Source organism: Xiphophorus hellerii, chromosome 22, assembly GCF_003331165.1.
Source record: "Xiphophorus hellerii strain 12219 chromosome 22, Xiphophorus_hellerii-4.1, whole genome shotgun sequence".
Lineage (NCBI taxonomy): Eukaryota > Metazoa > Chordata > Actinopteri > Cyprinodontiformes > Poeciliidae > Xiphophorus > Xiphophorus hellerii.
The window spans coordinates 20,357,632-20,383,447 of NC_045693.1; the positions used below are offsets into that span (position 1 = coordinate 20,357,632).

Here is a 25,816-nt window from a genome sequence, read left to right on the forward strand (position 1 = left end):
AAAATGTATGTCCAAAACATGACACGTCACGTTAGGAATGTGGTATTTATTTTGACCTAGTAGCCTTTCTTTTTTTTTTTCATAAAAAACAAAAAACAACAAAAAAACAACAACAACATAAAACAACAACAACAAAAACAAACGGTGGCGTCACAGTCCCATTAGCCGCGGTCAGCTGCCAGATTAGCGCGCCCAGGTTGACAGCTCCAAGCTCCGCCCAGCAGAGAGAAGAGGAGGGCGGATGTCGGAATGAGAAACTGCCGCTGCTGCTTGGGGGAGCCCAGTGCTGCTGTACTGTGTCTTGTGGGTAGCTTATCAACAAAACGCTGTGCTATTTCGTCTGAGTTTACAATCTTGTTTTTACGGCCAACTTCTCCTCCTTCGGTCTGCTTACCACCACTGTAAGTCCATTTAGCAGCTGCCAGCTGACAACGAGCGGATCGTAAACATATAGCCGCGTCGTGTTTTTAAAACAGTTTGAGGGAAATATTTGATAAAAAACACAAAGTACTTTAAAAGAGTAAGCGTTATAACCAGACTTTCTTTACGACTTCCATGTAGTTTGGGTTGATTTGATTGATAGTGATTGCTGGAACTTCTGCAGGCGACTAACTTCATCACTGCATCCCAGCACGTTTTAAGTGAAGTCAGAGATTAACTTCCGCTGCAGATTTTTCTTTACCACATGCTGATTACAAGAAAACAACCGGACTGCTTACTCACAGTTAGATGGGGAGCCATGCTGGAGGAATAATTAAGGTAAGTCGCCAAACACACTGTAAATCTGGTCTGTACCGGTCAAAGAAATATGTTTTGGTTATGATAGCTCGATACAGCGTTTATCACTGTGTTCATCCTCCTGGTTGTCCAATGAGGCTGATGGGTTTTCTTGCATCGTCACCCCCGACAGTCATAGCATTAAGTCATTGTTCCATGAATGAGGTCGGCAAAGCCTTTAGAAGCATGAGAAATAATTTATATTTCTGCAAATCTCAAATGGGAGGAATGTTAAAAGCTTAGTCTGTTTCAAGGAAACTTCTATTCAGAGCAGCTGTATTTGTATACTGACCTAAATTACACAAAGTTAGACTCTACTAATTGGAGTTTAATGGCAGTTTTTTTTAGGGATATCAGAGTAAATGGGGCGAATGCACCTGGTCAGATTAATATTTGTATAAAAATCTAAAATTATGCTCTACCTTGTGTTAGCCTTTGACTTTTCAGGGCTTTGTAAATGCTGCCTGGGCATACGTCACAGGACTCAAGGGTGAGTGATGATGACTCACGCAGTCATAAAGTTTCAGCAGACAGACGTTAAATTTTAGCCATGGTTTTTAATACCACATGATCATATTTTTACACCACAGCTGAAGTTGTTGTCAGTCAAGCCTGTGCCATATATCGCCTGAGCGTGCATGTGCGCTCCATTTAAAGCGGCAACATGTACAGGCCAGACAGTGCAAAGCGCCACTGGCTTTCAGTACAGTGTAACTAAGTGAGATGGACACCTGTGGTTTCTCCCGGATTAGGGCAGCTGCACATGCTCCTACATGCAAGCCCATGTGTGTTTCCCACAGGCACCTGTCGGCAAAAGCCGTGGTGCACCACCTTAGGCTGAGCGTGTGTTTACAGGCTAATTGCATCAGCAGCAGCTGACCATCCACAATGTCTTAAAAAGACCACCCAAATTCAGAATGCGCACGTAACTTTTCTTCACTGTGAGTTTCACGCACCGTTGCCCCCTCACAGTCCTCATGTCTGCTATGTGACCACGTGTGGAAATCACACACATCTCATTACTCTGTGCATTGCAGTCATTCCAAGACAGCATGGTGCCCAGGAGGGGCTCCCCTCAGGCTGATAGGAGGTTTAAATGTGCTTTCATCATGCTCAGAGGGGCCTTTTTACAGCAGGGAGATGTGTGAAGTCATTTGTTTTGACAGTGCCAAAAGTTCAACAGAGGCTTAGACTCACCACATAGCAAGGTAGAGGCTAAGCAGCATCCCAGACAGTTGGCTACATGCAAACATCCGTTGTTAAAAATGTATTTTTACTTGCTTTATGCAAGTTCATGGCTCTCTAATCTTAATTGATATGCACAAACTTGACAAATGGGACATTTGATAGCATAGAGGACATCCCTCTATGCATGTTCAGTCATTTTGTTACCTTTCGTCTGCTGCGACATTGTCAACTTGAGCCACTTGACTTTGACTTTTCTTTTATCCTCCTTGCCCTCCTCAGCCACTGCATGTGGCCCATCATTACAGCTATACTTAGCCACGCTTATCAGCGATGTCTTTCACTCGGTAAGCCCACAGATGTTTAAAGCCTTGGAATAGCTCCCTACACAGACACAAGGTCTGAAACTGACAGACATTTGAAACAAGTGTGTTCTGCAAAGATTAGGAAATTCCCTTCTAATCATAATAATAAAAAAAATTCCACTTAACAGATGGCCAACATTTTACACTGAAACTGTTGCTTGACAAAGTGAAGCGAGGGTTTAGATTTTATATTTACAGTCATCTCTGAAGAGTAAGTTTTCTTTAGGTAATGCATGGTTTTAGAATAAAACATGTTCTGTAGGTTAAGTCAATGTAAATGTGTGATATTCTGTTACATACTTATGAGCTTTATTATTATGTCCAACCTTGCCTCATCTTGCTTTTCTCTTAGAATCAAGCATGATAAGCTCTCTTTTGTTTCTTTAAGTTGGAGGGGAACCCTTAGAGGTTTATATCTTTAAGTTTTATTGTATAATCCTTGAAAGCTTTGCGTCATGTGATATGGTCTTTACATCCACTGGGTCACAAACTGAACTAGAACAAAAGACTGTGGGTTCTGTTAAGAGAGAAAGATTCCTGAAAGACTGTTGTGCTTGTTTATCTGAACCCTGCTGAGTCATTCAAAGTCAAAATAGGGGATTTGCTTTAATGTGAAGCATCAGACGGAAATATCAGTGTTATGATCTGATATGTTATTGAGTGACTCTAGTTCCTGCCATAAACTACTGCTCTTATTTTACATAATAACTTAGCGCTGAGAATTTATCTCTTTATTCCTACTAGTATTTGTAGAATGCATGTGTTGATTCTAATATATTTGAACAGTTTATGACTGTGCTGCCATAGTTTTGAAGGTATCGCTTGGCTGTGATTTTAAAGCACACAAAGTGCAGCAACATTTGATAATATTCCTGTTGTCAAGGGCAAAAACAAAGCTCCTCCCAAATGTTTTCAGCCACGAGCACTTGTGTCATTTTAATATTCAAATAATGTGTTTGCATGTAAAATGAACTACAACTTCAACTTCAACAGTGGTGCCTAATGGATTTTAAGGTTCCATTTTAATTGTACTTTAAACAACAAATAGAAGGTACATCAAAAATGCCACACTTTTTGATACCAACCATTCCACTTGAATAATCTCTGACATAGTAGTTTTTTTTTTTACCCCTCCAGGGGGTCTTTTGTGGGCTCTAGTGTCCCCTATATGACAGTAGACTGACAGGAAACGGGGAAGGAGAGGGGGGAAGACATGCAGCAAATATCGTCGGGCCCGGGAGTCGAACCCGCGACGGCCGCGTCGAGGACTCAAGGCCTCCAAATATGGGTCGCGCTATCCCCTACGCCACCACAGCACGCCCCTGACATAGTATTTTGATGATAAAATAACTAAATAAAAATGTATTAGTAGGATGGGTCTTGATTCACGCTCGCTCTCCTTCAGCCAGAAACTGTTGGCATCTAAAGAAAAATAGTTGCAGCTGTGAAACGTGTTTGGTATGAAATGTCATCCATAGATTTAGTGGAAAACAAGGAGCCACAGGAAAATGGAACCAAAAGGAAGTTGGCCTAATTGTATTGTATTCTATTTACTCACACAGGATATGTCTGCTGCGGATCTCACACAAAGTACTACTCACACTGTTATTATTTTTATTGACTTTGCTAAATCTGGTTTTATTGGAAACTTCGTCTTGTAAATATGGGAGAAACGATAAGGTAGAATAATAAAAAAAAAACACAACAAGCAAGAGAATGGTCATTTTTCCTGTGGCACTTGAAGGAGAATATTTTTTTTGACAGATTCTGGCATTTTGCATCCTGAGCTAATAACGCAGTCATAGGTTAAGATATAAAATGAAGTACTTTTAAAACATTGGAGTTATGAGTTATAAAACACAAGCCTACAAAAAGTTTCACATAGTGACTACACAACTGCAAAAGCAGATTGTCATTTAAAGTGCTATGAATAATTACTACTGCCTCATTTCTTCTGATTTTGAACCCTTCAGATTAAGAATTTTTGATGTAAAACCAAGGTCCACCTTAAAAAATATGAATATTGTCTAAAAGTTCAATTTTTCTTGCCAGTCATCTCAGAAACTCATATGCTGTATTATGCATCACATAGTGACATATTCCAGTCCTTTGCCTTTTTGCAATTTTGATGATTATGGCTAGCAGATAACAAAAACACCAAATTAAATGTCTCAGAAAAATAGAATGCTGTGAAAAAGATAATTATTGGAAACTCATTATGTGACACCCTAATCAGCTATGAAGTGTGGTACGAAAAGATGAGATAAGATAAAGATAAGAAAGTACCATCATGTCTAAATTCAGAATGGACTTGATAAATCACTCTCTGTACTTATGAGAACATTGATTTAAATGGTTAGGACAAAGAAAAGTAAACATACTAAGTAGATGAAACTGTTCCTGAGAACCATACACAATTTCTGATAGGAGTTGATTGAACATAAAGCTGCTCTCAGTTTCAGGCTTTAGCCAAAAAGCTCTATGTTAAGCTCAATAAAAGAACTGTTAAATTACAGAGAAGAATCCCTTTGATCGTTTAAATCACACATTTTCCATTTTTTCATTTCTGAGTCCTGCTCATTTTCCGCATGCCATGAAGATCTTGATGTTTTACCGCTGAATGGCCCTGTTTATCATTTAATAACGGGTCACACTTGGCAGAGGCTGCACGGTAAAGTGTCCGTCTCTTCCACACCTAAACGCGAGGAGCTGAACTAATGGTGACATTGGGAGTCTCATGATGATGGTGTTGGGGGAGACTTGACATCTGAGCTGCTAATTAGATTTGCAGAAGGTCTGCCAAGACTTTCAGTTCTCATCATCACACCTTGGGAAGAGCTCAGGGTTGGACTTTTAAGGGATGAGTCAGGGCCGATTATGAAAACTTCTGAACTGCAGTGTGACTCATACCTATGACCAGGTATAGCTGGAGCTCGACATTTTAAGGCAAAAGTCATACCACGTACACAAAAACACAACAACTTTGCAGTACGACTGTAGTTATGCACATTCAAAACAGCTGATCTCGTCTGAGTCATTTAGTTAAATAAAACTGAGGGATTGAGGCTGGTGTTTAAAGAAACTCAAGTCGAATACGTCACTTTAAATCCTTTTTTTTTTACCTTTATTTTGTGACGGATATAGAAAGTGTTGCTTCAGACTCCTTGCTGTGATTTATGAAGGTAACCGACATCGCAGACACTACTGAAGACCTTGAAAAGCTGGCACCACTCAAACGACTTCACTGCCTTGGCAGAAAATAGTTGACTGAGCAAAACCACTAAGCCGTCAACCATGAAATGATGAGGGGGGAAATTAAATTTACGCTGAATCTCTGTGAGAAGCACGATAAATAGTCTTTTTTTTATGCTCAGTTGAGTGCTTGGCAGGATCCGTCTCCTTTATTACCCCCTTTTAGTGGTCTCATGATATCACAAAAAATGCTGTGAATGTTGCCATTTGTTTGGGGGTAACACACTTCTTCTCGGCTTTCTTAAATTTCAGTCTGCAAATAATCAGTTTCGCGTTCTGAATTATTTTGACAAACATTTACTCCGAGACGTTTCCGTCTTGTTGCATGCTAGGGCTTCTCAAAGACACCCTCATCAAATATTAATGGGCTCATGAAAGCTCGGCGCTCTCCGCCCACTCGCTCACCCCTCCGTCACGAGCTTCACGGCTGACGTTACGTTTGTGCACATGTGGGGATTGAGGCTGGCAGCAGACAGCTCAGTATCTGAAGTCTCTTCCTTTTTCCTGTGCTCTACTTTTTCAGCTCGGTGCAACATTAGTTTCTAGTTTAGATGCAGAGTGATTAGCTTCCTGTTTAATTTTGTCACAAAATAGTTGGACAGGTCATCAGAAGTCCACTGACTCAAGGTAATATCGTCAAACCACAATTTCTGGGATATGTTTTGGGTATTTAGAAAAGTTAAATGGTGTTGTTTTTTCACAAGGTGTTGTTTTACTCTTTGCACAGCTCCATGATAATGAAACCCTGTAATGTATCCCTGACAGAGCAGGTTGCCACACCTTAGCACTTTCTCTCCTCCTCTCTGTTCATTGTGTCCACTGTGGGCTCTCCGTCATTTGATCTACCACCCTCTGAATACAACATTACAGAAGCATTTATGCTCTCTCGTTGGGTCTGCATCAGGGCGGCTCCATTCAACTCTGCTTTACTTGGTGCACATTTGTCTAGCATCTTCCCTGTCTCATTCTATTAGCCTGCTCTAATGGCACCCTGATAACCTCCTCCAGGAGAGAGCCATGTCTCACCACTGCCCTGCCCAGACTGGCCTAGTTTCTGCCTTACTGCCTCATTTGGCTTCCTGAGAGCATGAGGTTGAATTTCAGTTTGGTTTGGTTTTGATATGAAGTCATTTATGTTGTGTTATATTTACTATAAATTGTCCCCAGTGTCAGATTAGAGGCTTTGGAATAAAAAAAGCACTTGATTTCCCTGTTTTTATCTTTAAGGTCCTTCTACTGTGGCTTGCTAACACACGCTGGACATAACTTTTGGGAGAAACTAAATTGACAGTCATACACGTTCTTAATGCAAAAGGGTTTTAACCTTTGTTGTTCTCCACTTACCTTTGTATTTTACTCACCCATCACACTATTTTCTATTATCGTAGCTCCCTAGGGGATGAAATCACTCACCTATTTAAATTGTTTGGGTTATTCATTTTCAGGCCTTGTTTATAGTGTTTTAGGAAGTAATTCTGTGAGTGTGACTTGTAAGCTGCAAACTGCTTTACACAGGAAATGACCATTTCAAAGCTGCCAAAATGGGGGAAAAAATCCCACTGTTCAGGCTTTCAATGAGATTATGGAATTGTTCAGATTTCTTTTCTTAAACAGTAATCTGTATAGGTTTAAAATGTGGTGTTGCTTTTTGCTGCTTTCGGTAACTTTGTTTTAACTGTAGCTCAAATTAAAACTTTGAGCCATAAAAATAAAAATCTTATTTCAGTTTCACTGTCCATTTAACTAAAATTGAAATTGGATCTTTTCTTGACAGGAAACATCTTATACTCTAAATACTGGCCTTTTCAGGAAAGTGGAGGACATTTACTTAATGCTTCCACTAACTTGTATTTGCTGGAGCAAAACAATTAAATGTTTGATTTTGTTTTCTGTTTTCTTTTGCACTTGTGGGTACTCTATTGCTCCTAAGCAACAGCCTAAACTCAAATGTATTTTAGATTACTTCGCTTTTATAGTTGGATATACTCTTGTTTATAACCAGCCAAATTATGAAATTTGATATTTAAAAAAAAAATTCCGCCCCTGATGATGGAAAAGTACTTGCCCCTTTGCAGATATCTATTGTTTTATCTTCTTTGTCACCCAATGTTTTGCAGTCAACACAAATCTGAGTGACAAATACAAAATGATGTTCAAGTTGCGAAGCAGTGAAACATCCCCTGATAATTGCAGCACCCCCACTATGTTTGACTGCCATTGCTCAGTGACTCCCCGTAGGTTGCTGGAGTCACAGAGGCTTGGAAGTGGCCTAGTAACTTTTTCCACACTGATGGATGTCAGAGGCTTTGTTCTTCACTTGTTCTCATTTTTTTGTTTTTAGCTGACAGCATGCTGTGTTGCTTTTCACGGTGTTTTAATTGACTTTACGTTGTTCAACAGGTTCTATATAAGCGATTCCTTGATTCTGTAGGTCTGGCAGTAATTTTTTTTTGCTAAAAAAAAATGTGGTTAATTATAGCTTAATGACTTAACAGGAAAAGGGATAATTCTTTTTTAATAGGCCAGGTGGTTTTGAATTGCTTTTTTCCTTTAATAGATAATTGTCAAACTCCTCTTTGTATTTTCTCAGATTATATTTGCCTGGCAGTAAAATGTGTTTGTTGATCTGAAACTTTAAAGTTTCTGATCAAAAGCAAAAACTGAAGATCTGTGAGGAGGAAATACTTTTTCACATTCCTTCAAGTTTAGTTAAAATTCTTCATCTTTTCTAAGTTTGACCTCATGGAGTAATTTTAAGGCGTGCTTATACGGGCCTTATATTGATTGCAATGTTCTTCTAATTTGTGACCGACTGCTTACACAAAAGTTCAAGTGATTGGTCAATAAACAATGTGTTTTAAAAGTAAGATGTTAATTGGGTTTTGCTGCCAAATACTTATAATCCTGTTCTACTATCAGTTTTTACCCCGACAATATAGAAATCTTGATTTGGACTTCGATTAACGGACACTAAAATAAACATACACACGGTTTTATCAACACTGAGATTCACACAACAACCAGCTTAATGATTTTAACCATAGCATTTAATTGTTCTGCAGCGTGCTGCTTGTTCTTTTAGTGAAGATAAAATGGCAACATCTGCGCACATCTGACAAGTAAGATGTGGAGGACACTCTCCAGAAACGTCATTAATATAAATTTTTTACAGTTTGAATAATAATAAAAAATACAAAAAAGATGTTTGTGTGCATACCGCTCATCTGAAACTTCATCGGGAGCTAGCAGTCACACGTAGAGATGAGTTGACTATCTGGAGGGAGAAACAGCAAGAATGGGGATTTGCTGTGTCTTGTGAAGCACCTTCATTCATGCGTAGCTCCAATGACCCAATAAATCATGGCCCTCAGGCTTTTGCATCCCATCTGCATCCATCCTGAGCGTCCACGGTTTGTGAGAATGTGCAGATCAATTGTGAAAGCGCTCCCTAAAGGGAAGTACGCCACTATGCTGTTGCAGGTCTGAGTTTCTGACTTTTTTGCTCTTTTGCCGCGTATCTTAGCTGCCAGCTGTCTGCTGAGTAGAAAAATGAAATGAGGCCAAAATTCTTATTGTCAGACAAAAATAAAGCTGCTTTCCTGGTATACCTGCGAGTAAGAAGAGATGTCATCTCACCTTACGGTTCATTTCACAAACTGTGCTCGCTGCTGAGATGTTGAGCTTCAGGTTTTGCAGGAGACCTCTCTGAGGGAAACGACTGTCCAGAGTCTTGTCTCTCTGCTTCTCACTAGCACTCTACTTTAAAATATCTTTTTGTCCATACCCTCTTCTTTTTCTCTTTTCACTGAGTTGATGGTGCATGTCTTTCTAGTTTACCTTGAAAGAGAAGCTCTGTTCAAAGAATATAAGAAATGCAAGTTTTGTGTTGCTGTTGATCTTTCCCAAATCACTGGTAAATTCTTTAAGGATGTTATTTTCCATTTTTATGGTTTTCAGCATGGAATTGCATTTTTTTTGTTTTTTTACTTTTTCTGATATGAAAGGGAACTGTATCTCATAAGGTTTTTCCCCACCATCCCTGCATCAGTTCCAGCTCATCTATGTGAAACACCATTTACACAAATGAGGTGCAAAATAAACTGACCCAGATCTTAGTTGTAATGTGCTTTACTTTTGAAATGTATTACAGAGATAGTCTTTGCTGTTGTGGCAGTGCTTTTTCCTTGCATTTTCTGACTTGATGTTGTAAACATGGGTGTTATGCAGGCAAAATAGTTGGTTTTAGTAAACCTCTAGGACGTTTTTATTCAGGGGAGGGGCAGAAGGGCAGAGAGCTGTGCTGAGTCTATGAGGGTTAGACAGATGGCCTGTTCTGTTTACTCCTTTATATTTCAGTCAGTTATGATCTTGTTTATTTGGTTGCCCATGGACACTGATGACATTTTTGTATCACTTTTGGAATAGGGCATATCTTCTCAAAGCACATAAAAATAAGGGAATAAGGGTGAAGTTATAACTTAGGAGTAGTCTGAAACAGTTGTTTTTGTTCAGAACCTTTGGATACTGATAGAAGTCAACTTGCTTTGCTAAAATTCACTTTTAAAAACATTATTGTTAATACTCTGCCTTTGGAAATTTGAAGAGTATTGTTTTTTAGTATTAAATTATTATGGTATTTTAACTTCAAATAAAAATACCACAGTTTCATAGTGTTGAAATATTTACACAAACTTTTGAAGTTGCTTTAATTTTATAACAGGAGCACAACAATCACTCCCATCTTTTCTAAAACATTGATATAGATAAGAGTTGCCTCTTATCTATATCAATTTGTTTGCTTTGATGCAGAGACTTGAGCAAAAATGTAGAATGAACACCTGCAGGAAATAGCAGTAATTGGAAGTGGTTATAGCACAAAAATAATATCCAGAAATGCACATAGGCTAGACGACTGCTTTTCTATTCTAGGTCAGTGATTATCACTTGAGTAAAACTACATTGTGACTCAGAATGAAGCTGCTGTATGAATATTTGATAAAGGTTAAAGTATGAAAATATAAGCACTAAATAAAAGCACCAGCACTATAATATTTATTTCAGTATTATTATTATATTTATGGGTGGAAGTAGCTATGACCCTGATAAATGAGTGTTTACCACAGCAATGTGTGCAACAGTGCTCTGCTGCTCTGGATCTGAATGAAACTTGAAAGGTTCTGGGGCCACTGATAGTTGTGAAAGCCCCCAATCTTCCCATTAAACACAGACCTAGTCACTAACCTCTTCTCAGGGGCAAAGAGGCTTTAGTAACCCAGTCTATCCATGTTGACCTGATTTGGTTTGTGTAAGTGTGTGTTTTTGTGTTTATACCCCATGAGTGTGTGCATGAAACAGATTAGGATGGTGGGTGAGTGGGTCTCTTTGACTGCCGACACGTGTGTCTCTCAGTGAAGATGTAGGGCACTGGGAGTTATGTTTTTTTTTTTCCAGAGTAAGAGACCCACATTGCTCTGCACATCCATCCCCCATCCCCCATCGTTTTAAAAATCTGATTGAGTCATTTCTTCAGCAACTTAAGTTTTTTTCCAAGAGATTTACTCCGAAAGGATTAACTGCTTGCCTCTCTGTGAACATCCACCAACAATAGGTTATTTTTCTGGTGTAGGCAAACAGCTCTTAGTGCACAGTTTACAGTCACTGCTTTGGCCAGTCATGCAGATGGTTTACTTTCTGCTAACCAAAGCAGCCATCTGGAGATGAGCAACTTTTTAATTCACAATATTCCAGGACTGGCCAGATGGATGAAACATGCAGGTGCACAGTGAACACATGTACACTTGTCACATGGTTGATTGGAAATGAACGAGTCTAAATGAGTTTGAGGAAACAGCCTTGTGTTTTCCCTTCGTTGGCTTCACATAATGCAGATCCTCCATTTGCTATTCACAGGATCCTGGCCGTCATCCCAGCATCCCCTTGTCTCTCAGGGACGCTGTATCTGTTTCCCCCAATTTGTTACTTAGCCAGGTCTTATAGCTGCAAATGTGCCAAAACCTAGGCACAACTACAGGTTGCATCAGTCTGAAATAATAGTATTCATAATACTAATACTAATAATCATCATAATGAAAAGGAAAAGTAATTAATATCTTTTCTGTTCCTGCATTAACTGGAGCACCAAGTCATTTGTCAACTTGGCAGTAATCAGATGAGACCGTTTTTTTTCCACCCATCTGCTTTGAATACTGTTGATTTGTATTCATAATGCTGTTTATGGTGTCATTAGATTTACTTATTAGTTATTAGGAGACAACAGAGAAGTAAAAGATTAATGGCATGTTTTTTTTTCATGTTTTTTTTTTGTTGAAAATAATGAAATGAGAACGGATCAATAAATCTGCAAATTTAAAAAAAGAATCTGCTCATATATTTGAAATGTATTTTTTTTCACTAGTTATGATATTGCAATGCATATTTTGTTATTTACAAGTTCAGTGGTTTTTGGGCTGTAATATTCTCTTCCATTGTAAAAATAGTTAAAAATGTGATCAGCAGCAACAGCGAAACATTGAATCTGATGATGAAATGCCCTCAGCGTCTGTCCCTCATTATCTGATTGGACAATAAACAGAGAGTTTCTATACTGATACTGATGTTGGATTGAAATGGTTTGATTTCTTCTAGAAGAAAAAAACAAAAAACTGTGAAACTACTTGTCAGTATGCTCTGTCACTCTCAATTTTTTTTCTGCTCTCTTCACAGGTATGCATATTCATAAATTCTTAAGTGCCTTCTTCAAAATCTAATGGAAGAAAAATCATTAACTGGGCCTGCTATGGTGTCCAGATTGCCAAAGTTTGGTGGGCGCCCCACAGGTGGTGGGAATAGTCCTGTGTGCAATGGTACCACACAGTCACCTACATCTATGCAGGATGGCAAGACTAATTCACATGGAACACGCTCAAATGGTCTGATCCGGCCCGCTCCCCCTTACCTGAAATGGAAGAAAGATGATGGTATGAACTCTTCTAGCCCCAGCACACTTATGATTCCATGGGATAGGAATGAAGAGAAGGCACAATACCATGTGCCCTCATTACCTGAGGTGAAAAGTAGCTCTCAATCAACACCTAAGATGCGTAGGTCAGGTACTTTGATGGTGGCTACCTCCAGCCCAAAAACGGTACCCAAACAACTGACAAAGACAAACCCCAAAGTGACAAAAGTTGGTCAAAACCAACTGAATGGACTTTCTAAAGTAACCTATTATACATCTGGTATTCCTGCTCGAACTGGGTCGGAGTCACGCCTTGTGCGTCCAATGTTAGGCACTAACTCTCCAAGAAGCAATTCTCAGGATAGCCTATCACAATCCAGAGAGAACCGAAAGATCTTGATGTTGGACCACATGGTGCGTTCAAACAGCTTCACTCACTTCAAACAGATTCCCTCCCCCAACTGTGAGCCGATGACACGGTCCTTCTCCTTTAATCGGGCTGTGGAGTTAGCCAAACCCCTGGCCAACACCCAACTTCGGCCTCCTCGCAGTAGTTTCCTCAAGCCACCACGGGTCAGCAACGGAAGATTGTGTTTAGCACTAAGCAGTAACCTTGGAGATTCAGGTTTTCAGTACAGCAAAAGCCTTCCAACTGACTCACCGTTGCCTAACGCATCTTACCTTGCCATGCCCACCACTCCACAAGGTTTGAGGAAACCTCAGCTTCCTAATTCTGTTTTGACAAAGTCACTGACAAACAGTGTTGGATCTTTAGGTTACAGATCGGGTTCAACCACACAGGGCAAACAACAGACATCTCTGTTTCCAGATCAGCCCAAAGAGGGTGTTAGATCTTCTGTCTTATCTGACTCTGGTGGACTTCTGAGGATATCTAAAGGGTCTGAGCCAACCGATGAAGATGGGAAAGTAGATTCATCCAGTTACAGTGGTGGAAGCTCTGGAGTTGAAAATGGCACTCATGACCAGAGCTCTGTTCAGATGGCTACCGAAACCCTGGAGGACATGTCCTTATCTTCTGCCTCATCGCTGGAAAGAGGTGACACCAGTGAAGAGAATCTAGATGATTGTGACTCTGCAGGAGATGTTTTTAGTGATGGAGACATTCCTGCCAGCACTACTCAAACCATCTTGCAGAGGTCTTCCAATGACAACACAGACTGGGAGCCTGTAGATCTGACAGGTACAATACAAACCAAGAAAATGATTTGGTTTTCTTTTTATTTGAGATTTGACATGACGTATTGCCTACGTTTATTTGCTTTTTATAGAAAATAAAGAGGAAAGCCCAATGCAGAAATCGCAAGAATCTACGCAGGATTTGTTGGTGTTGTCTCCTGCGCAGAGTGATGCTCCTCAGGGTTCATCAGTGGAGCTGTCTCCCTCCAATAGCTCTGGTGGGACCTATATGTGGGATGAAGAGGGTCTTGAGCCTCTTGGGGAGCTCAAGTCTCCACTAGCAAGTTTTGAGGATTCGGAGATCAACAGCATGGTGAGACCCATAATTCCAATTGTGTTGATTTTAATATTGTGTAGACTTTTTAAATCTTTAATAATTAATTTTGACTCTTATGTCATTAACAGTTATTTACAAAAAAAAGAAATTGATTTCCTTCTGCATTTGCATTTCCTATCCTCAAGCAAAAACAGTTTCTGAGGACAAACTTTTTTTTTTTAGAAAAGCTGTTTGTGGTGTATATGTGCTGACTATAAGTCTTGATGTGATCAACTTTGCCTCTCTGTGTTAGAAACATCAACAGTGGATGGGTTTTTATGGCTTTTTCCAACATCTGTCTCCTTTTGACCAGACTCTGTTTTCATTAAACTTCAAATGTGTGTTTCAAAAGAGGAAAAGACGAACGGTGTCTGAGAATGCCCAAGCAAAAACTGTATGGGGAGAATTAGAATCCTTCCAGTGCTTTAGAAAATATATGGTTTTGCTATTTAATTAATTTCAGCTTATTCACACCTACTTGTACTGGTACATGTTAGGACAGGACAAAGTACATTCAATGAAAATATATATTGTTTACAGTATGTTCTTTTGACCACCAAATGGCACAACAAATAACATTAGAATAACAAAACTTCTTTACAAAAAATAATTTTTGGTTAAAACATGTTGGGTTATCATTCTGTGAAGTTACTAGAGGTGGGTAGAGTAGCCAGAAATTGTAAAAAATAAATATCACTCAAGTAGTAGTGAATTTGTATGATGTAGTAGAGCTACTCCTAGAAATACTTTTCAAAAAGTTACTCAAGTAAATGTAACTAGTTACACTCTTCCAATGGTGTGTTTTTTTTACTCTAGAAAAGAAGGCGAAAGGAAATTTTAAGTTTGTATCATTTAGTTTAATCTTTTGTGCACTAAAATTGCAAAGACTTGAATATAAAATCTGATAGAATATGAATTTACTTTAACATGTGTTCCACTTAAAACATATTGACTCTGTAAACTTATGTAAATACCATAATCTTCACGTCCAAGTATTTAAATTAATCCATAGAGTCTTGAATTTCCAAGGTCTGTAGAATCATTTTCCAATTCAGCATGAAAGTTCGGTTTTCATTAGTCGGTTATGCATTAATTATGTATTGCATTTATATTTCACATCTTAAACCTTTTTCAGTAATACCGTTTCACTGTGCAGAAGTCCATTAATCTATTTAGAGGTAATTTACATCAATTATGTAAAAAGTAATGGGGCAAAAAATAGCAAAGAAGAGCAAATTGGCAGGATTCTCTGCTGCAGGTTTTCACTGGTGTTTTGATGCCAAGGCCTCTCGCTCTCTTGGAAGCTAACACTAATCTGCTTTTCTGGCCTTACTTTTTCTCTCTGTATCCCCGTACCAGGGTATCTGATCTTGGTAATGAATAAAGAGCTTTAAAAATAAGCTGGAATTTAAATTATGTAATAAGCTTCGGGGCGTTAAATATGTTCATATTATGATTTTGAAAGAACTCCTCTGGACAAATAGCGGAGTATATCTCAAAACAATGGACTTATAGTAACTGGAAAAACCACAAGGCTACAATGTGTTTGAAACGTTTTCATGAACTGTCTGTTTTGCTTAATTTTGTCATTAGTGCAATCACACATGGGTTTGGCATGTGTTTACGATTAAGCAGTTACGCAGCATGTCATAAGAAGTTGGTGTGTTCTTTTGTGGTAGATCTGTTGAAGTGTGTTCATAGCTTGGGGTGAAACAAAGAGCTTGTTTGCTGTCCAAGCATTATGAAGAGTTTCTAAGACAACAACTGCTGTATTTTGCCATCTTGAACTCTAAACTAATCTAATCTCTCTAGATAAAACTATACAGCACAAATGTTTTCATAATGTCACAATTACGGCATTAGTAGGCACTTAGTAGAGGGCTTTAATTGGACTATAAAAAGCAATTTACTGATTACATCATTCAGAAGAACTGCAGCGTTGGAAAAGAACTGTATGTTTAAATGTGAGCAATCAAAGCTAAAAAAGAAGAAACCTGCTGGAAAGCAGATATTTACATACGCTGTACAAAAACAACATTTTCCTCAACATGTCTCTCTTCTCACTTCTGTCTTATGTTTACCAGTATAAGTGACCAAAATAAAATATAAAGAAAAAAATATTTACATTTTATAAATGCACACTCTTCATGAGAAAGTGATGTAATTGGGAGAGGTTTGTACAACCTCTTTAACTCTGGCCACAGATTTTCATTTGACTTGAGGTCAGAGCTTTGTGACATCTTTGGCAAAACATTGACTGTTTTCCTTACACCAGATGGTGAAGTGCACCAGTCCCTCATGCAGCAAAGACGAAACATGACGCTGCTACCTTTGTACTTCACATTAAGGTAGACTTTTTTAGCCTTGCAAGCACTCCCCATTTTCCTCTAAGTGAAACAATGGTCATAATTGCTGAAACACTTAAATTGGAGTTTGTTTTTTTGTTTTTTAACACATTGTGCGTAAACATCTAGTTTTAGTCATAATTTAAACTAGATTCAATTATGAATGTGAGACAATAAGTCTCACATTGAGCTGACTATATAGGCCATTCCCACATCAGTGGTAATGTTCATTTTCCACCCTTTGGTGGAGCCATGTGATCTAACATCCAATAAATCAGTGGAGAACTCATTTAAAGCACTAATGTGCTTTTGGTAGCTTCCTTCCCTTTTGAGTGAAGAAGGCACACAGTCCTCACTTTGGGGTATTGAAGGTCTGATGAGTGAGTGGAAGCTTAGAGGTGAAAAAGAAGTAAAGGGAAAAAAAGGGCAGAAGCAGAAAGAGAGCAGATGTAGAGGCTGATTGCTGATGTGTGAAGATTGGTTCTATGGGGAATCTGCCTGTGAGATATTTAACCAAGCTATTTGATTAGAGGAAATGAATCCACTTACTGTAATTGGATGCACTGAGCTCCTCTTATCCCCACCCTTTTTGCCATTTCCTCTCCATCTGTTTGAATATAACCCCTCATCATTCCCTTGTTCTCTTGAGTAAATAGTTGCTTGCAATGAGCTAAAGAAAGCAGCAAATGCCACTCTGTACCAAACCAGTGTTTGTGTCACAAACAAGCCTTGATTCTTGAAGATTCAAGAAACATGATATTATGGTTTCATAACTTGTTTGAGGTGAATGCATTTACAAATGCATCTTTTACCAGATTTTTGCTTCATACTTACGACTCAGAAAAGATCTTGGTAAAAGGAGGAGCAGGTTTATGTGCTGGTAAATAACATTTATATGTTTGAAAAATTGGTTCTCTAGCTTATTTCTTGGAACACAGACTGAGTCAGAGATAAACCTCCTCATTTTTGCTGTGGTCACGTCGCCAAACTGCAGTGGCTTGCTCAACCCACTTGGAGGCACTGTGCATCCTTTAAACAAAATATGACCGTGCTTCAAAGCTTTTCTGTTTTCCGGTTTGTGTCTGCCATCCCTTTTTTCGTGTTGATTTGTGGCCGTATCTGCATTCATATAGCTTTTTGCAAAATTAAAGAGTGGGCTACCAGAGCTCATAATGAGATTCCCATGATGTGCCATGCACAGGAGCACAATACCAGCCTTGCAAAGTAGAAGCTGAAACTGAAAGCTACATCTCACAATTTCTGAGTGTTTTTTTTCCAACCCTCAGCTCAGCATATCAAGCCTGGACAGATATTAAAGTTAAGCTTTTAAGATATATTTTAATGTAGTGAGATTTCTAGTTTTGATTTGAAAGATATCAGAGGTAAACAAGGTAAGAACAAAAAAGTAATATACCAGTAGATACAAAAGATGCCTTGAACGATTAATCTTTTACTGGCCATTGCAGATTTTCTGTTTTCTTTAAGATCTGACCTGCTGATTCAGAATTTTTCTAACTAAAAATAAACATCAAATAAAAAAAAAAGAGCTGCAGGTTCTTTATCAGAGAGAGTAGCTTTGAATTACATCTGGAATTACAAGATTATCCCCATTTGTTCATCTTTACATGTGTCCATCAAATTTAATATAACTGATTTTTACCACCATTTTTATCAGCTACCAAAAGAGTTCACAACAGTAAATTATTTTACTTGATCCCTTTCAAGACTGAAAATACGGGGAGTTTTATGTTTGGTGAATTCTGCATAAACTGAAACAAATTAAATAAAATGAAATACAAAACAAACTATCCAACCTGCAGATTAGCAATCAGACCCCATTAAAAGAAAATATGGAAATATTTTGGTGCATTTGCAATATTTTCTGCTGTTTGTTTACTTCTGGTTTCAAAGTTAATGATTTTCCTATTATTGTATTGTAATACATTGTAATATTAGTATTTGTATTTAAAGATTTCACCCATTTTCTACCATTCTGCCACCATCTTAGTTTTGTTTTGCCTTCAAATATATTTTGTTTGCCTGGGAATGTATTTTCTCTGCCTTTTTCATCTTTTCTACCCTTCTAACAACTGGCTAGAAAACCCCCCAAAACAAAACAAACAAAAGACATACTTTGGTTGTATAATACTCCGACTTCTATGCCTTTTCTCAAAGCTTCAGAAATGCTCGAGCTTCGTCTTATACCCATTTTGTTTTTCCTAACATTGGGCTTTTGTAGTCCCAGGTTGAGACACGTTAAGTCATTGGTGTTTAAATGAATTAAGTTCTTAAGTCTTTTTGTCCACAGAATGCTCAATCCTTTAATGAACTTGCTTCCAGAGCGCGAGCTTCACTATTTCACTGACGAGGCTTGGAGCTCGTCTGCCTCTGTTTTTGTTAAATGACAGAAGCAGCTATTTGAGAGAAACTTTGGTGTTTTTATGTTCCTCTGCCGTTCATCACCACCACAATGTTTCTTTAAATGGCCATTTCTTGGCCTAATGATAGGAAGCGGATTGGCAATAACAAGAGATTGCAAAGACGAACACAAAACCACTTTTCACCATCAAAACCAAGTGGTTTAAATTAAATCAATATGTATTGACTGTAAATTTCACTGTCATTGCTGTGACTAGCCATAATGTTTTCCAGTTTCCAGTATAAGATTGCCGAGAGTGTTCGCTCAAGCTTTACCTTGCTGCAAAATATTGTTTTGGGGAAAATAAACGTAACATGATTACTTTCGATGATGGATGTACACCAGCCAGCCGCAGTCATAGACATATAACCGCTAATAGGGGAGGTTTATAGCTGTCATATTGTTACAGTGTCATGGTCAATCAAATCAGTTCCACAAGTAACTCAGTGAATTAATTTGGTTTGATACACACATTAATAAGCATTACTTAATAAATGATCATTTGTTTACGACATTTTATTCGGAATGTGAAAGATATAATAATTTATTCCAAATAAATCTATTTGTTAACCATTTACTTCTGTTGACAACTTAATTTAATTTCCATGAATATCAGAAAAAAATATGCTATAGCCTCCACATTAATGGATAAGACTGTTGACATCCATCACAGTCGTTGGAACTCTCCACAAATAGTGTAATCCACAGAAGGTTATTGCTTGTCAAATACAGGCTTATATTGGAAAGTTGAATGGAAGGAAAACATGTGGCAATAAACCATTCATAAGCAGCAAGGATAACTGAAATCTTGAGAGAGTTGTTAAGAAAGTTTTTCTTTTTTTTAAGATTCACAAAGTGTGGACTGTGGCCGGAGTCTGTGTTTAAGAGCCGCAACACCTTGTGACGACATTAGAGATCTGGCCCCTTTTCTAGATAAAATTAAGTTTTGCATTTCTTTTTGAATTCAAGGCTTCAACACCTGGAGGGATAAGCTAAGATGTACGGAAATTAAGTTGGTTTAGGTCTGGTTTGAAGTTTCCATAGATCATTGGTGCTTTGTTGTATTAAGGTTCACACAGACAAAAGTACAAATACCTGCTCTAATCATCATAGCTAAATGACCAGTAAATTATTAACCATGACAAGCAAAATTATAGCAAACAAATTATAGCACTATCGGCATGTTTTCACTTTTATAATTGAAATACTGAAGTAAAATTACATCAGGATAATATTCTAGTAAACTGAGATGGACCTCTACACGAGAAACTTTCGCACTTTACCGACCGCTGACTTAGTGTCTTTTCTCTAAATCTGTTTGCAAAGAAGCGAAAGCTACAAATGATATGCCTGTGTTTTAAATTACATTCTATAGCTGGAAATGTACTTTAATATACTGTTTTGATACATACAGAGGGGGGAGCTGGGAGAAAAAAAAATAGAAGCCTATACAAGCATTTTCACATAGCGTAGCTATTACTGAAATTGTAACCATTTGGGCACATCATTACGCTGTATTTCTTTCTCCCTTCTATCTTATTCAACATGCAGCAGTCTCATTACATTTCATGCCTGCTATTCTTCTGTATGTAGTATTTCCAGCATCGTTGTCCCCTTTTGTCAGTGTTGCTGATTTTTGGCAAGGCTTGTGTGCCTGACATCAACTTGAATACAAGTTAAAGTCACTTTCAGATTACAGCCAAATATAACGTGATTGGGAGATGAAAACATGGATTCATCTACTACGTTTAAATGTCGTCTGTAATTTGTCATACAATTTTAAAGTGTTCTTGTTCCATATATTATACATGAATAAAACTGCACTCAGTTTTTCATGGTTAGCATACATGTTGGACAACAACTATCACAAATAAAATCATCTTGGAGCGATAAAACAACGTGTAAACAGCTCAGACACCTCGATTGTTTGCTGTGCCTCTTAACAGCTTCCCGTTCTGGCACATTTCATTTTGTTATCTAAAGGTCAGTCTGTTCCTGACTAAAATTGTGTTTTTATCACAGCAGTACATATGTGGCGGTTCAGTACACAACACAACATACATACAGTGTTTTCACTGTGCCACAACAGCGTCTTGTTATTCTGTCAGCAAAACAAAAGAAAATGTGAAAGATAGATAAATCACAGAAAAAACACACAGCTGAATCAATGGTTTTCTAACTCTATCTTATTCCTTGCTGCAGCTGCCATCATTCATTTAACAGTTTGGCACAGTGTGCTTCCTCTGCATTGCCTGTGTCTGTCCCTGAATGTTTGCCTGTGCGCTGCAGAAAGAAAATCATTTAACCAAAAGAAATGTGATTTAAAAAAAAAACCAAAAAAAACCCTCCCAATATCCAAATGCTGGATGCAATATCCAGATTATCATCTAAGTGTCTGATATTCTTTATGTCTATACTTGCCTGAGCCTTGTTTGTATTATTTTTTTTCAACTCTGGCAAACTCATGGATTGCCAGTGATCAGCGATTCAGGCTACATTTTGAAATTGCGTAGATAAGTAACAGTAACTGTTACATCTATTAAAATAAATACAATATACTGAGATGCAACTTTCCCTCCTATAATGAACAGCCATTGTTTCATTGTTTATAACCCTCCAGGCCTCGAGGGCCAGTGTCCTACAACTTTTAGATGCGTCTCTGCTTCAACACACCTGAGTCAAATAACAAGGTCATTAGCAGGACTCTGGAGAACTTGACTGCCTTCTAAGGAGGAGATTCAGCCATTCGCATCAGGTGTGTTGGACCAGGAACTTATCTAAAAGTTGCAGTCAACCGACCCCTGAGGCCTGGATCTGAGGAAATCTGATCTATAATATCAATTCTTTGTCTCTGAACACTTTGTTCTAGTTTGACCTTTGCTTTGTACTATTGCTGCTCTCGTTCTTATGCAATTTGGACAAAATGTGCTAATCAGAGAAAACTGTCTAGCTTCTAACGTTGCTAATAAATTGTAGCGACTTTTACATCATTGTGGATTAGGGTGAGGATGTGTCACACCCACAATTGATTTCCTGCTTGTGTGCGCCCACCCACGGTTACGTTCAGGATTCCTACACATTTTTCATTAAAGAAATCTATCTTTTTTTTGACTGTAATATCCTGATTTTTTTACAGTAATTCTGGAAGAAGTAATCATTTCAAATATGCTTGAATAACAGCTGAGTGTTATTATTTTTTAGGTTTCACAATGATGATAATAATGAATAATGAAGGGAACCTGATGCTGAAATGAGGTTCTGATTTCCAAAATTGAATCAGTTTAAAAGCTTTTACTGTTGGGCTCGTCAAATAAGGATTTGGTTCTTTTCATCTCCTCCTCTTCTAAATTAATAGTGTATAAACCAGCATATTATCACCCCCTATGATATACATAGTTTTAACTATGCATATCTGAGTGGAATGGGGTGTTTCAGATGTGCTAAAAAAATAGTTTGACTGAGAATCTGTGCTTCTCTGTGAGGTACAATCTGGTCGTGGACGCAAACACAGAAAGGTATGCCAAGACCTTAAATCAAGTGCGATGGAGCAGGAAAATATCTTTTGCATTAAAGAAAATGGATCTGGAGGACCAGCTAAGAGAAACAGCTCGACATAGTTTTCATGCATGATAAAGTATTGGAAAATGTTCATGGTCTGGTTCTTATTCATAGCCTTCAGTAGGACATTTCTCAAACAACCAGCAGCATAGCAGATATGAAAACATTGCTGCTTATCTATCCATAAAATTTGACTGGATGTCTTTGATTGCAAAGGTCCACCTCAGTGTTGCTACAGCAGTGTCTTTATACTCATGAAATAGCTGTTTTGTTCTGCATAATTGGTTTGGTAAGTGGCTTACAGGGACATGCGGAAAGGACTGGGGCAGATAATGCTCTCCTCACAAAGGCCACCAATGACTCCAAAGACAGAGAAGAAAAGTTTTATACTTGTATGTAAGACAGACAGCTACCACATAAGATATACATCATCTATGCTTTATTTTGGCCATTCTTGCTCCCACTAAGAATAGCGAGTATTTATATTGCAAGAATTTTGAATGCATGTCTGAGACTTCTTCAGAAAGTAATCGTTAATTAATTGTGAAATAGGCCTTTTCAGTGGTAGACTATAGAAAACAAGATTGAAATGTTTGAGAAACACTCAGTCAGTATTTCTTTTGTGTGTGTGTATTGATTAATAGACACATAGCCTCAGTTTAACTTTGCTTTTTGGATGGGTTGAGAACAGGATCCTTTTGTTTCCATTATTATGTTCCCTGAAATCTAGTTTAGCCGGTAGGGATGAAAAGCTTCTCCTGGATATTCTCAGCTTTTACAGTTCTTCAGTGGCTGGGGTTGCAGTTCGATTTTTGAGCGTTCAGTGTCCACACTGCAGATCTTTGAACTGGAACTCTCCCAGTGGATCAGAAGGTTTGTTTACATGGCCAAGAAGCGTATTTTACAAGATAAATGTGATAAATACTAAAGGTGACATTCAAGCTGCACAAAGTTTTAATTGGATAAAAGTTCAGTTAGGATAGTATTTAAAAAAAACCCCAAAAAGGTTCCCTTCAATACTTTCATTGTCACAATTATAAATAGTGCCTGGGCATGTATGTAAGTAAATTTTTAGATGAATCTTCAATGAAAGAACTTATCCATTTTGTTTATTTACTGAGCTTTCTGCACAAACTACCATTCTTTGTGCTTCATGTACGGAAATTTGACATATTTTAATTTGCATTGTGCTTTGTGCTACAGTGCTCACTGTGAAAATCAGAGGCCTGTACTACAAAATAGAATTAGTATCTTACTGATGTATTTTAAGGTTCCACTGTGGATTTTTAGTGTCACTAAACTGGTTCATAGTGATGTTGGATGATTCATTTAAAGCCTGTTGTCACTTAAGACTTGAAACTTTTGTTTATTTAATATTTTTGTTCAAAACCTTGAAATATTTTCTTGGCATTTTATCACATGAGCCCACAGCAAACAGCTTGGCAACCTGCCTGTAATTACACTCACCTGTATTTCTATGGATATCCTCTAGCAAATACTGAAACAATTCAAATGTTCTCTTACATTTTTTTTGAGGTTCATCGTCTGCGTAAAAGGAACTTGAACATAAATCTTTGTAACATAAAAACATAAAGAGGTATTTTTTATGTTTATTTGTTAGAAAATAGTATTTTACAGATATCACCAAGATCTAGCAAAAACACACCTTGAACACATTCAGTTAAAAAGAAAAAATAAATTACAATCATACAGAGTTAAATCCTTGAAGGTATCCATTCATAATGAGACAGTAAGACTTTACTAATGTTGATAGCTTTGTGTCCAAATAATTTAGTTTTAGACTTCTGTCAAAAGAAAATTATTCAGGAAGTCTTGGTTTTTGTCTAGGTCCAATCAGCTGTTCATGGTATTTTTAGTGAGGAAAGGTTGCATATGTCCCATGTTAGCTCTTTCTGATTGTACAGGCATGCACTTTCAAAAGCAGCAGCAGTAAAAGCCTGTGGCAGGTCACTTGATTACATTTCACTAGAACTTCTTTAGGCATCTGCTTTTAAGAAAAACCTACTTGGGCAGCGAGATCTGGATGTGTTGGCAATTTTTTTTTTTTTGAGTGTCCTCCACTTATAAGCCATATTATCTGCAGTTTATTGTCTTATTCCACTCTTGTAACACCTCTACAAATCCCTTACCAAGCCCATAAATTGTTGCGTCATTCTCCTTAGTCAGCTTTTTCAATCTCATGACCAAATCAAACTGAACGCCAGAAGCTTTAACAGGACAATACTCTTAAAACACTTAAAATGTAAGGAATTATGTCCTTATGGTTAGCACCTGATGTTATGCTAATTTAAATGGAGGAAAAATTTAATTTGACCTAAAATCGAGGTTTTATTTCAAAGACGGGAGCAAAACTGGTCATAGCAACAGAGGTGAAGGGGAAGATATAAAACATAGAATAAGAAGGAAAGGGAATGAAATGGATGAGATCTGTTTTATTCCACATGGACCCAAAACTTCCACCCACATTTTCTCTCACACCGTTTGGAAGACGGTGGAGTCATCTTTTTTTCATCATAAAGTCTGAAAACTCAACACCAGTCATTTATTGTGGCAAACAAGAAATTCAATAATGTCTAATTTTGCAGTTGTTTGTTCTTGTCAAAGCCGGAGCTATTTAATTTCAAAGAGCAAAAAAATGTCATGACAAAAAAAAATAAATAAAGCTTTGAACTATTGATTCTTTTCTCTGCCTTTGAGATGCGTTATTTTGAAAGCTAGTCAGACTGGTGCCTAATTTGAAGCTGAAATGAGAAGTGTTTTTGTTGGCTCTTCAAAGCCAAGTGCATTATCATTCATAATCGGGTGATATTTTTTGAAAAACCTGTCCTGTCGTAAATATCTTGATATTCGGAAAACCATATGCAAGAATGCTATCTAAAAAAGGGAGAATCTTGAAAACACGTAAGAATTTTTGCTAATTGGCTAAATAATTGTAGTAGTGGAAAGACATTTGGTTGTGTTCAAATAACTATCTATATTTTTTTGCGATGTTAACTATACCCGACCTACTTTAAAAAAGAAAAAAAAGTATTTCATAGACCTTCAGTGTAAATGTAACAGGCACTTTATCAGGTACATCTGTTTAATTTTCTGTTATCCCAAATGATTAATCAGGAATCATGTGGCTACATCTAAAAGCTGAGTTGAAGACACACTCAAACTGAGCATTAGAATTAGGAACAAAGAGAATTGAAGTACTTTGAACATGTCATGGTTAATGGACCCAAAAGTGGTGGTCTAAGACTTTCAGAAACTGCTGGTCCTCTGGGATTTTCCTGCACAGCCATATCTGAGGTTTAAAGAAAATGGTCCAGAAAGATAGTAAATATCCTTGAGTGGCAGGTGTACGGGCAAAGATGCCTGTTTACGTCAGTCGTCAAAGCACATTGGGCAGAATGGTTGGAGATAATAGAATCAACCATA

The 25,816-nt window shown here is 37.8% G+C and overlaps 1 protein-coding gene across 2 annotated transcripts in view; it reads left to right on the plus strand.

Moving 5' to 3' along the window:
* Window positions 1-208: 208 nt before the first annotated feature.
* The window catches only part of ccser2a (coiled-coil serine-rich protein 2a), a 61,698-nt gene continuing 36,090 nt past the window's right edge, over window positions 209-25,816 (plus strand). Inside the window, exons 1-3 of one of the 2 annotated variants that reach the window (XM_032553524.1) lie at window positions 209-759; window positions 12,303-13,738; window positions 13,827-14,047. In XM_032553524.1, coding sequence (XP_032409415.1) covers window positions 12,346-13,738; window positions 13,827-14,047 — 1,614 coding nt within the window. In that variant the 5' untranslated portion in view covers window positions 209-759; window positions 12,303-12,345. The remainder of the gene's footprint in view (window positions 760-12,302; window positions 13,739-13,826; window positions 14,048-25,816) is intronic. The other variant, XM_032553523.1, reaches the window with a different exon arrangement.